Source organism: Corvus brachyrhynchos, unplaced genomic scaffold, assembly GCF_000691975.1.
Source record: "Corvus brachyrhynchos isolate BGI_N302 unplaced genomic scaffold, ASM69197v1 scaffold215, whole genome shotgun sequence".
Taxonomy (NCBI): domain Eukaryota; kingdom Metazoa; phylum Chordata; class Aves; order Passeriformes; family Corvidae; genus Corvus; species Corvus brachyrhynchos.
Genome location: NW_008237887.1, coordinates 795,538 through 810,327, shown reverse-complemented (window position 1 = coordinate 810,327; position 14,790 = coordinate 795,538). Strand labels below are relative to the sequence as shown.

Below are 14,790 nucleotides of genomic sequence, written 5' to 3'. Positions count from 1 at the left end.
GGACAGGGAGCGGGGATGTCACCAAAGGGAGTGGATGCAGTTGACCCACAGCTGTGGGCAAGCCTGGGTGGCCCATGGAAATGCAGATGGTCCCATGAAAGCCCGGGTGGCCCCTTATAGGCCCAGGTGACCCCATACAAGAGCAGGAAACCCCATGCAAGCCCTGGTGGCCCATGCAAGGTTAGGTGGCCTACAGAAGCCCATGTAGCTCATACATTGCAAGTCCAAGTAGCCCATGCAAGCCCTGGTGGTCCCATGCAAGCCCTGGTGGTCCCATTCAAGCCCATGTGGCCCCATGGAAGCCCAACTCGCCCCAGTGACCCCCATGTCCCCTCCCCACAGGTGTCTGGCTCCCGGCTGCAGCTGGTGCGGCTGCAGGTGACAGCGTCTGACTCAGGCGAGTACGTGTGCCGGGTGACCAGCGGGGCCACCACCAAGGAAACCTCCATCATGGTGACCATCCAGCCCAGCAGTGCTGGTGCCTACTGTGAGTGGGGACAGGGAACACGGGAGGTTACCCACGGGGGGGTGACACTGCTCCCGGTGTCCCTGGGAGGGTCACACATGGTGGTGGTCACAGTGTCTAACCCATCTTGCTCCCCAGCCCCGAGCAGCACGACCCCACTGCGCATTGAGTCCTCGTCCCTGTCATCCCCTGTGACCGAGGGACAGACCCTGGACCTCAACTGTGTCATTGCCAGCCCTGCGCAGGCCATTGTCACCTGGTACAAGCGCGGGGGGACCCTCCCGGCCAAGCACCAGGTAGGGGACACGGAGCAGGGATGTCACCAAGCAGGATGGATGGGAATGACACACAGCTCTGGGCAAGACCAGGTGGCCCATGCAAGTCCTGGGGACCCCATACAAGGCTGGCTGGTCCTGGGCAGGCCCAGGTGGCCCCATGACCATGGAACCCCGAGTGATCCCAGGGAAGACCAAGTGACCCCAAGGAAGCCCAAATGACCCCACATAAGCCCAGGTGGCCCATGCAAGCCCAAAGTGACCCTGTGCAAGCTCAAGTGGCCTTGTGCAATCCCAGATGACCCCTTGCCAGAGCTGATGGCCTCAGTGACCCCCATGTCCCCTCCCCACAGGTGTCTGGCTCCCGGCTGCGGCTGCTGCAGGTGACAGCGGCCGACTCGGGCGAGTATGTGTGCCGGGTGACCAGCGGGGCCACCACCAAGGAGATCTCCATCATGGTGATCATCCAGCCCAGCAGTGCCAGCACCTACCGTGAGTGGGGACAGGAGGAGGTGACTGAGGACTGGGGGACAGTGCCACCGTCCTTGGGGTGACCCTGCTGTCTCTGTCTCCAGCCGCTGGTGTCACCCCTCCAGTGCGCATTGAGTCCTCGTCCTCCTCCGTGGCCGAGGGACAGACCCTGGACCTCAACTGCATCGTGGCCGGGCAGGGACAGGCCACTGTCACCTGGTACAGGCGCGGGGGATCCCTCCCAGCCAAGCACCAGGTAGGGGACACAGAGGAGCATTTTGGGATGGAAAAGGGATTTTTGGTGGTGTTGAGGGGTGTATGTCCCCGTTCTCATGTGTGTCACCCCTCCAGGTGTCGGGCACCCGCCTGCGCATCCCCCAGGTGACAGCGGCCGACTCGGGCGAGTACGTGTGCCGGGTGACATCGGGCAGTGTCACACATGAGACATCCCTCATCGTCACCATCCAGACTGGTGCTGGCTCCTCTTACGGTACTGGGATGGGTGAGAGGTGACATAGGGGCATGGTGAGGACACACAGTGGTGACCCTGCTGACCCTATTGCCACCCCCAGCCGTTGGTGTCACACCACCAGTGAGGATCGAGACCTCCTCCGCTGCTGTCACCGAGGGACAGACACTGGACCTCAACTGCATGGTGGCAGGACAGGGTCATCCTCATGTCACCTGGTACCGGCGCGGGGGGGCTCTGCCACCAAACAGCCAGGTGGGACATGGGGGAGGTGGCTTTGCCCTGCAGGCCACAACTATGCATCAGGTACTGATGTGTCCTCAACTTGTCACCTCCCCAGGTGTCGGGGACCCGCTTGCACCTTACCCAAGTGGCAGTGGCTGATTCGGGAGAGTACGTGTGCCGGGTGACCCTGGGGACCGTCACCCAGGAGGCATCTGTCATTGTCACCGTGCCCAGCAGCGCCGACACCTATTACAGTGAGCGTGAGAGAGAGGACAGTGCTTGGGGACAATCGAGGGTCGCCTTGGTGATAAACGTTCCCTTTCCCTGTCCTCCCCCAGCCTCTGGCATCTCCCAGCCCCTCCGCATCGAGTCCTTGTCCTCGGCCATCGCCGAGGGACAGACCCTGGACCTGGACTGTGTGGTGGCAGGGTCAGGCCCCACCACTGTGACGTGGTACAAGCGTGGTGGCTCCCTGCCCGTTGGCCACCAGGTAGGGGACAGGGGAGGGTCCCCCTGAATTTGTCCCATCCCCTGCTCTACGGTGATGACTTGTCCCCTAATTGTCCCCTCCAGGTGTCGGGCACCCGCCTGCGCATCCCCCAGGTGACAGCAGCCGACTCAGGGGAGTACGTGTGCCGGGTGACATCAGGCGGCATCACGCAGGAGACGTCCCTCATCGTCACCATCGATGACGGAGCCAACCCATCCCACTGTGAGTGCCACCCTCCAGGGGACAGGTCCCCACTGGTGTCAGGGACCACTGGGGCCGTTCACCCTCAACTGTGCCCATGCAGCCACCGGTGTCACGCCACCCATCCACATTGAGTCCTCGGCATCCTCTGTCACCGAGGGACAGACCCTGGACCTGGACTGCGTGGTGGCCGGCCAGGGACAGGCCACCATCACATGGTACAAGCGTGGTGGGGCCCTCCCAGCCAAGCACCAGGTAGATGGGGACACCGGCGGGGTGGGGGACGGTGGTGGCTGCGCATGGCTGGGTGATGCCACCACCTTCTGTCATGACATCCTCAGATTTCAGGGTCCCGGCTGCGGCTGTCGCAGCTCTCGGTGGCCGATTCGGGAGAGTACGTGTGCCGGGCTGACACGGGCAGTGTTGCCCGCGAGGCCACTGTCTTTGTCACTGTCACCTCCCGTGACAGCTCCAGCTACCGTGAGTGTGGCCACGGGGTGAGGGAGGATGCTGGGGGGAAATAGGGGATGTGAGTGACCTCGTGGCCTCTCTGTCCCTTTGTCCCCACAGGTCTGCAGAGCCCCATCATCTCCATCGACCCACACAGCATGGCGGTGGCACCGGGTGAGGATGCCACCTTCAAGTGCCGTGTCCACGATGGTGCCCGGCCTGTCAACATCACTTGGCGGATGGGGCCTGGCCAGCACCTCCAAGGTATGGTAGTCCCCAGGGTGGCCCTGGCATGGTCCCCAGGGTGGCCCTGGTGCTGATGGCTCCTCCTTGCCCAGACAATGTGAAGATCAGCGCCAACGGCTCAGTCATCTCCATCACCGGTGCCCACGTGGGCAACCAGGGTGCCTACCACTGCGTGGCCTCCAACCGCTTCGGCGTCGCCAGCAGCGTCGTCAACCTCGTGGTGCAAGGTATGAGGTGGCCAGGGTGGCCCTGTCCCTGTCTCCATATGCTCCAGGTGTCTCCATTGGTGTCCCCATCCCCATGTTCTCCACGTGCTCCAGATGCCCTCAGGGTGGGCTCCCTGTCACCATGCTGGTGTCCTCCATGTCATCCAGATACCACTGGAGCAATGGTGTCCCTATCCCCATCTCCTCTCCATGCTTCAAGTTGTCCTGGAGTGGTGGTGCCCATGACCCCCATGCTGGTGCCCTTCCTGGGGCCCCAGGAGTTGTGATGTCCCCATCCCCCATGCTGATGTCCTCCATGGGCTTTGGATGCTCCTGAGATATTGTGTCCCCATCCCCACCCTCATGCTCATTTCCTCCCATGCTCCCAATGCTCCCAAGGTGATGGGTGTCCCTGTGGCCAGGCCAACATCCTTCATGGTGGTGTCCTAATCCCCACCCCAATGTCTTCCTCCTTCTCCAGGTGCCCCCACGGTGTCAGTGATGCCACCAGGCCCCGTGACAGTGAAGGAGGGCAAATCCCTGAGCCTGGAGTGCCTGGGCCGGGGCGAGCCACGGCCACTGGTGCGCTGGAGCCGGCTGGGCTCCCGGCAGAAGGTGGAGCACCAGACACTGCTGCACATGGACAGCCAGGCCATCCTGCAGGTGAGGGGGCACCCAGGGGCACCATGGGGCACCGGGCAGTGCCTGGTGCTCATCCCCACCCTGTCCCCCCCAGCTGTCGCCGGCCAAGCCAGAGCACGCCGGGACCTACGTGTGCACAGCACACAGTGCCCTGGGCTCAGCCCAGGCACGGGTGGATGTCAGCGTGGAGTCAGCGCAGCGGCACCCCGGGGCCCCCGAGGTCACCGCACCATCTACCGTCACCGTGGTGGCCGGGGACACGGCCACACTGCACTGCATGGCCAGAGGTATGGGGAGCCTGGAGGACCGTGGTGGAGAAGGGGTGTCCTGAGCAGTACCTGACACCTCGGTGATGGGCATGGTGTGGTCATAGGTGACCCAGCACCCCGGATTGAGTGGTCGAAGCTGCGGGCACCCCTGCCCTGGCAGCACCGCGTGGTGAACGGCAGCCTGGTCATCCCTCGTGCCGCGCAGCAGGACTCGGGCCAGTACATCTGCAATGCCAGCAGCCCCGTCGGTTCCACCGAAGTCTTTGTCACCCTCGATGTGGAGAGTAAGGAGGGGACAGTGGGGGGCTGGGGTGCCCCTGGGTTCCTGCTGCCACCTCTCCTGTGGCCATCACCTGTCCTTCCTCTGCATGTGGCCACCTCTATTGCCACTCCCACCCTTACATGCAGCCCTTCCTTGTGGGACCATCCTCACTCCATCCCAGCACTCATCCTCCTCCTCTCAAGCTCCATCACCAACCCTTCCCATGGATGTGTCCACCTGCTTGTCCCATCCCTGTGCATGTCCATCTCCACTTCTGCTCTCTCATCTGTCCATATATCCATCCACCATGGATCCATCCATGGCTCATCCATCCCAGCTCAAACCCATCTCTTTGCTCATATCTCTCCTTCCACCTCTTCCTCATGGATCCATCCATCTCATTCATCCCAGCATACACCCATCTCTTCATCTCCCTTACTCTTGCATCCCTTTCTTTCTTGTGGATTCATCCATCACTCATCCATCACAGCTCACGTCCATCTCTCCATCTCTCCATCTCTGCTCACACCTCTCTGTCTGTCTTTTCCTTGTGGATTCATTGATCCCAGCACACACCCATCTCCCCATCTCCTTGCTCTTCCGTCCATCTCATCCTTGTGAATTCACCCCTCTCTCATCCATCCCAGCTCGCATCCATCTCTCCATCTCCTCTCACACCCCTCCATCCATCCCTTCCTGGTGGATTCATCCATTGCTCACCCACTTCAACTGACATTCCTCTCTCTGGTTCCTCTCACACCCCTCCATGCATCGCATCCTTGTGCATCTACCCATCTCTGGTCCATCCCAGGACATGCCATCTCTCCGTCTCCTCTCACACCCTTCCATCCATTCCTTCCTCATGCATCATCCATCTCATCCATCCCAGCACACGCCCAACTCGCCACCTGCTCTCACACTCTGCCAGTCATCGATCCATCCACCCCCACACCTACCTCTTTCTTGGGGATTCATCCATCACTCACCCATCCCCGTTCACATCCATCTCTCCATCTCCTCTCACACCTTTTCCATCCATCCCTTCCTTGTACATCCATCCATGTGATCCATCCCAGCATACTGTCATCTCTCAATCTCCTCTCAAACTTATCCATCCACCTCTTCCTGGTACGTTCATCCATCATTCAATCTTTCCAGCTCACATCCACCTCTGCATTTCCTGACTCCTGCATCCCCCTTCTCCCTGTGCATCATCCATCTCAGCACACACCCAACTGGCCATCTCCTCTCCAGCTCTGCAATCATCCATCCATCCATCCATCCATCCATCCATCCCTTCCTTCCTGGTGGATTCATCTGTCAGTCCTGGCCATCCCAGACATCCATATCTCCATCTCCTCTCACATTCCTCTATCCACCCCTTCCTCGTAGATCCATCCAACTCTCATCCATCCCAACACACGCCCATCTCCATCACACCCTACCCGCCCCCACCAACACCCTCCTTGCCCTGCTGACCCATTCCTGGCCCTGTCCCGACTGATGGTTCCACCTGTCCCGCAGCACCTCCGTACGCCACCATCCTCCCAGAGGACACGGCGGTGCGGGCGGGTGACGCGCTGCAGGTGCAGTGCCTGGCCCACGGCACCCCCCCGCTGCACTACACCTGGGACAAGGTGAATGGCAGCCTCTCGGCACGTGCGGCCCACCGTGCCGGCCTCCTCCGCCTCAGCCCCGCGGCCGCCACCGACGCCGGCACCTACCGCTGCGTCGTCACCAACCGTGTCGGCACCGCCGAGGCCTTTGCCCGTGTGGCTGTTCATGGTGAGCCCATCCCCAGCCCGGGTACCATGGGTGCTCCACATTGGGTGGTGGCAGTGCCGCCGGGTGCCCTCAGAGCTCTGCGTCCCGCCCAGGCGATCCCAGTGCTGACGGGTACCACTGGGGCTCCGTATCCCTCCTGGGTGATGCCGTTGGGTACCACTGGGAGTCTGCACCCCACCCAGGTTATCCTGGTGTTGCTGGATACCACCGGGGCTCTGCATCCCCCATGGGTGATGCAAGTGCCACTGGGTAGCACTGGGGCTCTGCATTCCTTCCAGGTGATGCTGGTGAAGGTGGGGGCATCGCTGGCAGTCCCTTGGTGGTGCAGGTGACACCAGGGAGCCTCGTCAAGGGGGTGGGTGGCACTGCCGAATTCGCCTGCTCTGTCTCTGGGGACTCCCGTGCCCGTGTGGAGTGGCTGAAGGAAGGTGGGGAGCTGCCCCCCACCCACAGCGTGCGGGACGGGGTGCTGCGGTAAGGAGGAATGCGGGACAGGGAAGTGGGACCCCCACCCTGGCCCTCCGTGGGGTCTCTCACCCTGGTGGTGTCCCCGCAGGATGCCGGAGCTGGCGGCGGGGGCGCAGGGCGTGTACGTGTGCCGGGCCAGCGCCCCGGGCAGGCAGGCGGAGGACAGGGCCACCCTCACTGTCCAGGGTAGGAGTGTCACCCTGGCACCAGGGGACACGGGCAGCCCCTGACCTGTCCCCCACTAACAAGAGCACCCCGAGACCCCCATGTCCCCACACCGAGGGGCTCCCCAGCACCTTCCATTTCCCTACCCTCACAGGTACCCAGATACCCCCACCGCCCATGGTGACCCCAAATCTCTCCTCAAGCCAGCAGACACCCCAATACCTCCCACTCTTCCCCATGCCTGTGGACACCCCAACACAATCAATCTCTCCCCACCCCTACGGACACCCCAGTGCCCCCTATCTCTTCCCACACCCATGTCCACCCTGGTACCCCCCATGTCTCCCCATGCTCACAAGGACTCCAGCACCTCTGACCTCTCCCCCTTCCCACAGCCACCCCAATTGCCCCACATCCCTCAGGAACTCCATTTTTCCCTATCTCCCACTCCGGTGCCAGACTGTGATGCCTCCCTGTGCCGGGGGCTCACCCCAGAACCCCACTGTCCCCCCAAGCTCTCCCCAGGGCCCTGATCAACATCCGGACCGCGGTGCAGACGGTGCTGGCAGGGACAACAGTGGAGCTGGAGTGCCTGGGCTTGGGGGAACCCCGTCCCCATGTCACCTGGAGCAAAGTAGGGGGCCGCATCCGCCCCGAGGTGCTGGTCCGCGCTGGCACCCTCACCATTGAGCAGGTGGAGCGGGTGGACGCTGGGCAGTACCGCTGCACTGCCACCAATGCCGTGGGCACCGTCCAGTCCCACGTCATCCTCCATGTGCAGGGTGAGCATGGGGACACGGAGGTGGGGACACACACCGTGTGCCCACAGGGTGGTTACACCTCTGTGCGTCCCCAGCCGCTCCTCAAATCACCGGGCAGCCAGAGGTGAAGGAGGTGTCCATCGGATCCGCGGCCGTTTTGCCGTGCTTGGCATCCGGCTTCCCGGTGCCAGAGATTACCTGGAGCAAGGTGTGATGGAGGGATGGAGGGTGGGGGTGGCATGGGCTGTGGGGGCTGCCTGTGTGTGCTGACCCCCCCCCTGCTGTGCCACAGCTGGAGGGAGAGCTGCCAGCAGGTGCCAGGGTGCAGGGGAACGTGCTGACGCTGCCGGCCGTGCGCCCCGAGGATGCCGGCGTCTACACCTGCGTGGCCGCCAACCACCGCGGGCAGCAGACAGCTTACTACGTGCTGAAGGTGCAAGGTGAGGACAGACAGACGGACAGATGGATGCACGGGAGCGGGGGGTGACGTGCCCCACCCCTTCTGACCCCCCCGTCCCTGCAGAGCACGTGGTCCCCTATTTCGGGCAGTCGCCCCGCTCCTTCCTCCCCCTGCCCACCATCAAGGATGCCTACAAGAGGTTTGAGATCCTCATCACCTTCCGACCTGATGCTGCCGATGGTGAGCCTGTGTCCCTCACGTGTCCTGTGTCCCCCTTCATGCCCCCTCCAGCATTTCCCCCTCCCTTCCCTGCCTTCATGCTCCTCTCTCGTCATGCTCCCCTTGCCCTCCTTTACCTCCCATTCTCTGTTCATCTGGGAGCCTCCAATTTATGGGGGGTTTCTCCTCCATTCTGGGAGGATTTTGGGGTTCCCTAGGACGTGTCCCTCACCTCAGGATGGGGACTGTCCCACCTGATCCCCTGTCACCCCTCAGGGCTTCTCCTCTACAACGGGCAGCGGAAAACCAGTGGTGCTGACTTCATCTCCTTTGGGTTGGTGGGTGGACGCCCCGAATTTAGGTGAGACCTATGAGAAGGTGCTATGGGAGAGGTGGGAGATGGGCACCAGCAATCACCCACACCCCTTGTACCCCCAAAAAATCAGGTTTGATGCTGGCTCGGGCATGGCCACCATCCGTCACCCCACAGCACTGCGGCTGGGTGAGTTCCACACCGTGCGGCTGCTCCGCAACCTCACCTGGGGCTCGCTGGGCCTGGACGGGCACCCCGCAGTCAACGGCACCTCCCAGGTATCAGCTTGGGGGGCTGTTGGGTGGGGTCAGGGTGCTGGAGGTGGTGCCCACCCTCTTGTGCCTGCAGGGGAAGTTTCAAGGGCTGGATCTGAACGAGGAGCTGTACCTGGGCGGGTACCCTGACATTGGCGCTGTGGCAAAGACGGGGCTCAGCCGGGGTTTCATGGGTGAGTGGTGGGTTCTGGGGGGCACCGGGGTGAGGGGACGCCGGGCATCATGTGTCAGTTCTGCCCATCTCCACCACCCCTCAGGCTGCGTGCGCCAGCTCCGCATCCAAGGGGAGGAGGTGGCCTTTGGGGACATGGACCTGCAGGCACATGGTGTCACCAACTGTCCCACCTGCCAGGACCGGCCGTGCCAGGTGAGGATGGAGGGGAGGAGGTGATGCCCACCCATCCCTGCCCACTGCTGACACCCATGTCACCCCTCACCCAGAACGGCGGCGTGTGCCAGGATGACAAGAGCGGCACCTACGTCTGCCGATGTCCCCATGGCTTCACTGGCAGCAACTGCGAGTACTCGCAGGCTTTGCACTGTCACCCGGGTAGGTGACACCTCTCCCTCCATGGAGACGTCATCCCAGTGCCCCTCCGGGATGGGTGCTCATGGCTTGTCACCCCACAGAGGCATGTGGGCCTGATGCCACCTGCGTCAACCGGCTGGACGGGCAGGGCTACACCTGCCGCTGCCACCTGGGCAAGACTGGGGAGCGGTGCACCGAGGGTGAGCGACACAGGGACACATCTGGCACCATCCTGGGACATGGGGACGGGGTGGGGACCACCCCAGGGAAATGGGGACATGGCTGGGACCACCCTGGGGACATGGGGATGGAGATGGAAATGGAAAACGGAGATGGGGATGAGGATGGAGATGGGTATGGGTACCACCCTGGGGACACTGGCACAGAGATCAGGACCAGCCTGGAAAGATGGGCACCATGGGGATGGAGGCTGCGGTCCCCTCCTGGGGATGAAGGTTGGGTCTCACCATGGGGCTGGACATCAGGCCCCACTGTGGGGTTGGAGGGTGAGGATGGAGGCTGGGGATGGATGATGGGGTCCCATCATGGGGATGAAGGTTGGAGATGGACGGAGGGACGGACGGATGGACGGACGGAGGGACGGAGGGATGGATAGATGTCCCACCCTGGGGATGAAGGCTGTGGATGGATGTTGGGGTCCTGCTCTGAGGATGGAGCTGGAGGTCCCACCCTGAGGACGGGGGGTCCCACACTGGGCACTGACTGGGATGTGCAGGTGAGGTGGTGAACGTGCCGTCCTTCGATGAGGAGGGAGCCTTCGTCTCATACCCGCCCCTCACCAACGTGCACCACGAGCTGCGGCTGGAGGTCGAGTTCCTGCCGCTGGCACCTGACGGGCTCCTGCTCTTCAGCGCCGGCAAAGCCGCCCCTGTCGAGGACTTCGTGGCCTTGGCCATGATCGGTGGCCACCTCGAGTTCCGCTACGAGCTGGGCTCAGGTGGGTGGCACAGGGACAGGGGGCACTGCAGAGGGGTGGCACTGGGGACCCTGGGAGTAAGGGGGTGACACAGCATTACCAGGGTTCACTGGTATCAGAGGAGTCCCTGAGCCACAGTGAGGTCCCCTGGCACCACTGGAGTCCCCAAGTGTCACTGGGGCCCTTGGGAGTCATCCTGGTCCCCAAGCATCACTGGGATCCCCTGGCACCTTGGCCTCACTGGGGTCCCCAGGTGCTGCTAGGGTCCCTGAACATCAGCGGGGTCCCCTGCTGTCCCGAGGGGTTGCTGTGCATTCTTCAGGTCCCCTTGGCATCTTTGAAGTACCGTGGTGTCACTGGGGTCCCCTGGAATTACATCCCTAGCGTCCCCCACTATCCCCTGGGTCCCCAGGCACTGCCAGTGTCCCCAGGCACCACTGTCACACGACTGGGATCCCCTGGTATCACTTATAACCCCAATTGTTCCTTTGACCTCATTGAGGTCCCCAAGTATCACTGTGGTCCCTTGGCCACATTGGGGTCCACAATTGTCACTGGGGTCTTCTGGCACCACTGGGGTCCCCAGGCATGACCCTGCTACCTTGACTTCCTTGAGGTCCCCAGGTCCTTCCAGAGTCCCTTGTCACCACTGGGATCCTCAAGCATCACCAGGGTCCCCAACCATCACCCAGGCCTCATCTCAGGTCCCTGCACATCCCTGGTTGTCCCCTGGCGTCCCCCCATGACACCACCCCTGTCCCCACAGGCCCAGCGGTGCTGCGGAGCACAGAGCCGGTGGCCCTGGGCCAGTGGCACTGGGTGACAGCTGAGCGGGTGCACAAGGATGGGACGCTGGTGGTGGACGACGCTGCCCCGGTGAAGCGCTCCTCGCCCGGCAAGAGCCAGGGGCTCAACCTGCGCAGCCCCCTGTACCTGGGGGGCACTGAGCCCCCCCTGCGCCCCCCCACCAATGCCTCCTTCCGCGGCTGCATCGGAGAGGTGAGACCCCCCTTGTGTCCCCTTGGAGGGGAGGTGACGCCCCTCAGGAGGGGAGGTGACTCCCCCGTACTGGTGATCCCCTTGCTGGGGAGGGAGGTGACCCCCACTGATGTCCCCTTGCTGGCGGATGACCGCTCTTGGTGTCCCCTTGGTTGGGAGGGGACCCCGTTGCTGGGGAGGTGACTTCCCTTCACATCCCCTTGCTGGAGCTCCCTCACTCGGTTGGTGACCCCCGGCCTTGGTGTCTGTCCCCTTGGTGGGGAGTGACCCTCTTGGCTGGGGGGTGGTGCCATTGGTGTCCCCTTGTTGATGTCCCCTCGTTGGAGAGGTGACCCTCCCTGGTGTCCCCTTGGTGGGGGGTGACCCCCTTGGTGTCCCGGTCGGGAAGTGACCCCGCTGGCAGGGAGGTGACGGCTGGGCGGTGTCCCTGCAGGTGTCCATCAGCGGGAAGCGCGTGGAGCTGCGGGAGCGGTTCCTGCGCAGCCGGGGGGTGCGGCCCTGCGGCCACCGCGCCCCGTGCCGGCCGGGGACCCGCGGTGAGAGCGGGGACAGGGCTGAGGGGGGGGCCTGGGGCGTTTGCACACGTGTGTGTACTGTGTGCACATTTGTACATGTGTGCTATGCGTGCGTGTGTGCACTGCGTGTGTGGGCTGCGCATGCACGTGTGCCTGTGTGCACTGCCTGTGCATGTGCTGCGTGTGTGTGCACTGCGTGTGCATTTGTGCGTGTTCACTGCATGTGATGTGTGGGCTGTGCATGCATTTGTGCAGTGTGTGTGTGTGCACTGTGTGTGTGAGCACATTCTTGTGTGTGTGCATGCTGTGCATCCGTGTGCACATGTGTGTGCTGTGTGTGCATGCTGTGTGTGTGTGTGCGTGCTGTGTGTGTGTGTGCTGTACCTGTGTGTGTTTGTGCTGTACCTGTGTGTGCTGTGTGCGTGCTGTGTGTGCTCTGTGTGTGCGTGCTGTGTGTGTGTTCTGTACCTGTGTGTGTGTGTGCTGTACCTGTGTGTGTGTGTGAGCTGCGTGTGTTCCCTGCACACACCCGTGCCATGTGCACACTCAGCTCACACACATTCCCTGCACACACGTGTGCCCTGTGGGTGCTGTGCCTGTGTGGGCCGTGCACACTCACCCGTCACCCCCTGGTGACCGTGTCCCGCTGTCCCCAGGCCCGCGCTGCGAGGAGGAGGAGGAGGAGGAGGAGGAGGAGGCCGAGGGCTGTGCGCCCGTGGCCCTGCGGCCCCGCGCCCCCGCCGCCTGCCCCCCCGGATACAGCGGGTCCCGCTGCCAGCACCGTGAGGGGACAATGCAGGGACAGGGGGGACACCTTGGGAACACGGGGAGCATGCAGGGACACTGCCAGCACAGTGAGGGGGGAGCACATGGAGGGGCAAGGGGGGAACACCTTGGGACGCTTGAAGACACAGAGGGACACCTCAGGTCACTGGGGGATGGGGGCGACAAAGGAAAGGCACGGGGACACCCAGGGACACAAGGGACACACACACACTTGGGGATACTTGGAAATACCTGGGGACATTTTGAGACAGCTTGGGACATGTGGGGACATGGGGGAAACTTGGGAACGTGGGAGGAGGTACTTAGGGACACTTGGAGGACACTTGCAGACATGGGGGGGGACACACCTGGGGACACCTGGAGACCCTTGGGGATCGACTGAGGACACAGAGGGACAACTGAGGACACAGAGAGACACCTGGGGACATGGCAGGGACACACGCTTGGGGAATACTTGGGAATACCTGGGAATAATTGAAGCCACCTGGGGACATGGGGGGACACCTAGGGACACGGTTGAGGATATACCCTTGGGGAATACTTGGGGATACCTGGGAACAACTGGAGACACCTGGGGACATGGTGAGGGAATACATGCCCCCGCTTTCCCCCCTCTTCTCCCGCAGGCTCGGCGCTGGCAGAGCTGGAGCAGGACTGGCAGGAGGGCAGCGGGGGTGGCGGTGGGTCCCTGCACGTATTTCCCCTTTTTCCCCCCAAAATGCGGGTGGGGCCCCCTCCTCCCATCCCCCCCTGACCCTCATCTTTCCCCAGACGCTCCTGGGCAGTTCAGTGCTGCGTTCCAGGATGGATCCTACCTGGCCCTTCCCGGGCACCTCTTCCCTCGTGGGTGAGTGACACAGCACACCCCGGGTGGGTGCTGCCCCCCCCATGGCACCACCCCCTTTTTGGGGTGCTGCACCCCCCCACGGCATCCCTCCCTTTTTGGGTGCTGCCCCCATCACCCCCCTCCCCTCGCAGCCCCCCCGAGGCTCCCGAGACCATCGAGCTGGAGCTGCGGACGCGCAGCGCACAGGGGCTGCTGCTGTGGCACGGCGCGGTGAGACGGGGACGGGGGACAGGGAGGGCACCGCCTGTGAGACCCCCTCGGGGTGGGGGTCCCGGTACCCCCCTGCTCACCCCTGCTGCACCCGCAGGAGCCCGGCGAGGGTGGCAAAGCCAAAGATTTCCTCGGCCTCGGGCTGAAGGATGGACACCTGGTGTTCAGGTGAGGGTGACCGGGGTCACCTGGTGTGGTGTGTGGCACCCAGGGGTCCCCTGAGCCCCACAAGGTGCCCCCAAGGGGCCGTGCATTCTGACACTGTGCCCCCCACAGCTACCAGCTGGGCAGTGGCGAGGCCACCATCACCTCTGAAGACCCCATCAATGACGGCGAGTGGCACCGGGTGACGGTGACGAGGTGGGCGGGGGTCTGTGGGTGGTGTGGGGTCGGGGTGGGGTTGGGGTGCAGGTGCTGACGGTGCCCCGCAGGGAGGGCCGGCGTGGGCAGCTGCAGGTGGACGGAGAGGAGCCGGTGAGTGGGGAATCACCCGGATCCAACATCATGGCCAACACCGAGGGCAGCATCTACGTGGGTACGGTGGGACATGGGGACATGGGGGGACACGGGGAGGGACGGGTCAAATGGATGTGGGATGGACATGGAGAGGACAGAGAATGAACATTGGGGCAGAAAATGTGGGATGAAGATGAGATTGAACAGGGGCGGGACATAGAATGGCCGAAGGGTGGAGGTGGGATAGGCAGGGTGAGGCATGGGATGGCACAGGGGATGGAGATGGGGTGGGACACAGATGTGGGATGGGATATGGCATGGACACGGGATGGACACAGGATGGGACATGGTGGAACACAGGGTGGGACGCAGGGAGGGACGTGGGATGGACACTGGGTGGGACCCATAGTGGTACGTGGGGTGGGTACACCTGCTGGGACACGAGAGAGACAC

The 14,790-nt window shown here is 63.1% G+C and overlaps 1 protein-coding gene across 1 annotated transcript in view; it reads left to right on the top strand.

Annotated features, from left to right (window-relative positions):
- The window catches only part of LOC103614554 (basement membrane-specific heparan sulfate proteoglycan core protein), a 43,968-nt gene extending 29,414 nt beyond the window's left edge, over positions 1-14,554 (top strand). Inside the window, exons 22-58 of the mRNA XM_017732703.1 lie at positions 1,095-1,233; positions 1,317-1,468; positions 1,564-1,702; positions 1,785-1,936; positions 2,022-2,160; positions 2,245-2,396; positions 2,480-2,618; positions 2,701-2,852; positions 2,939-3,077; positions 3,168-3,311; positions 3,386-3,520; positions 3,981-4,162; positions 4,236-4,428; positions 4,515-4,694; positions 6,197-6,457; positions 6,736-6,931; positions 7,014-7,111; positions 7,606-7,872; positions 7,947-8,059; positions 8,144-8,291; positions 8,375-8,491; positions 8,747-8,831; positions 8,917-9,061; positions 9,132-9,231; positions 9,316-9,425; positions 9,500-9,608; positions 9,689-9,787; positions 10,324-10,545; positions 11,291-11,523; positions 11,957-12,059; positions 12,695-12,820; positions 13,451-13,504; positions 13,596-13,671; positions 13,803-13,881; positions 13,979-14,049; positions 14,158-14,241; positions 14,313-14,554. Of these exons, the coding sequence (XP_017588192.1) occupies positions 1,095-1,233; positions 1,317-1,468; positions 1,564-1,702; positions 1,785-1,936; positions 2,022-2,160; positions 2,245-2,396; positions 2,480-2,618; positions 2,701-2,852; positions 2,939-3,077; positions 3,168-3,311; positions 3,386-3,520; positions 3,981-4,162; positions 4,236-4,428; positions 4,515-4,694; positions 6,197-6,457; positions 6,736-6,931; positions 7,014-7,111; positions 7,606-7,872; positions 7,947-8,059; positions 8,144-8,291; positions 8,375-8,491; positions 8,747-8,831; positions 8,917-9,061; positions 9,132-9,231; positions 9,316-9,425; positions 9,500-9,608; positions 9,689-9,787; positions 10,324-10,545; positions 11,291-11,523; positions 11,957-12,059; positions 12,695-12,820; positions 13,451-13,504; positions 13,596-13,671; positions 13,803-13,881; positions 13,979-14,049; positions 14,158-14,241; positions 14,313-14,502 (5,223 nt within the window). The 3' untranslated portion in view covers positions 14,503-14,554. The remainder of the gene's footprint in view (positions 1-1,094; positions 1,234-1,316; positions 1,469-1,563; positions 1,703-1,784; positions 1,937-2,021; positions 2,161-2,244; positions 2,397-2,479; positions 2,619-2,700; positions 2,853-2,938; positions 3,078-3,167; positions 3,312-3,385; positions 3,521-3,980; positions 4,163-4,235; positions 4,429-4,514; positions 4,695-6,196; positions 6,458-6,735; positions 6,932-7,013; positions 7,112-7,605; positions 7,873-7,946; positions 8,060-8,143; positions 8,292-8,374; positions 8,492-8,746; positions 8,832-8,916; positions 9,062-9,131; positions 9,232-9,315; positions 9,426-9,499; positions 9,609-9,688; positions 9,788-10,323; positions 10,546-11,290; positions 11,524-11,956; positions 12,060-12,694; positions 12,821-13,450; positions 13,505-13,595; positions 13,672-13,802; positions 13,882-13,978; positions 14,050-14,157; positions 14,242-14,312) is intronic.
- The last annotated feature ends 236 nt before the right edge of the window (positions 14,555-14,790 follow it).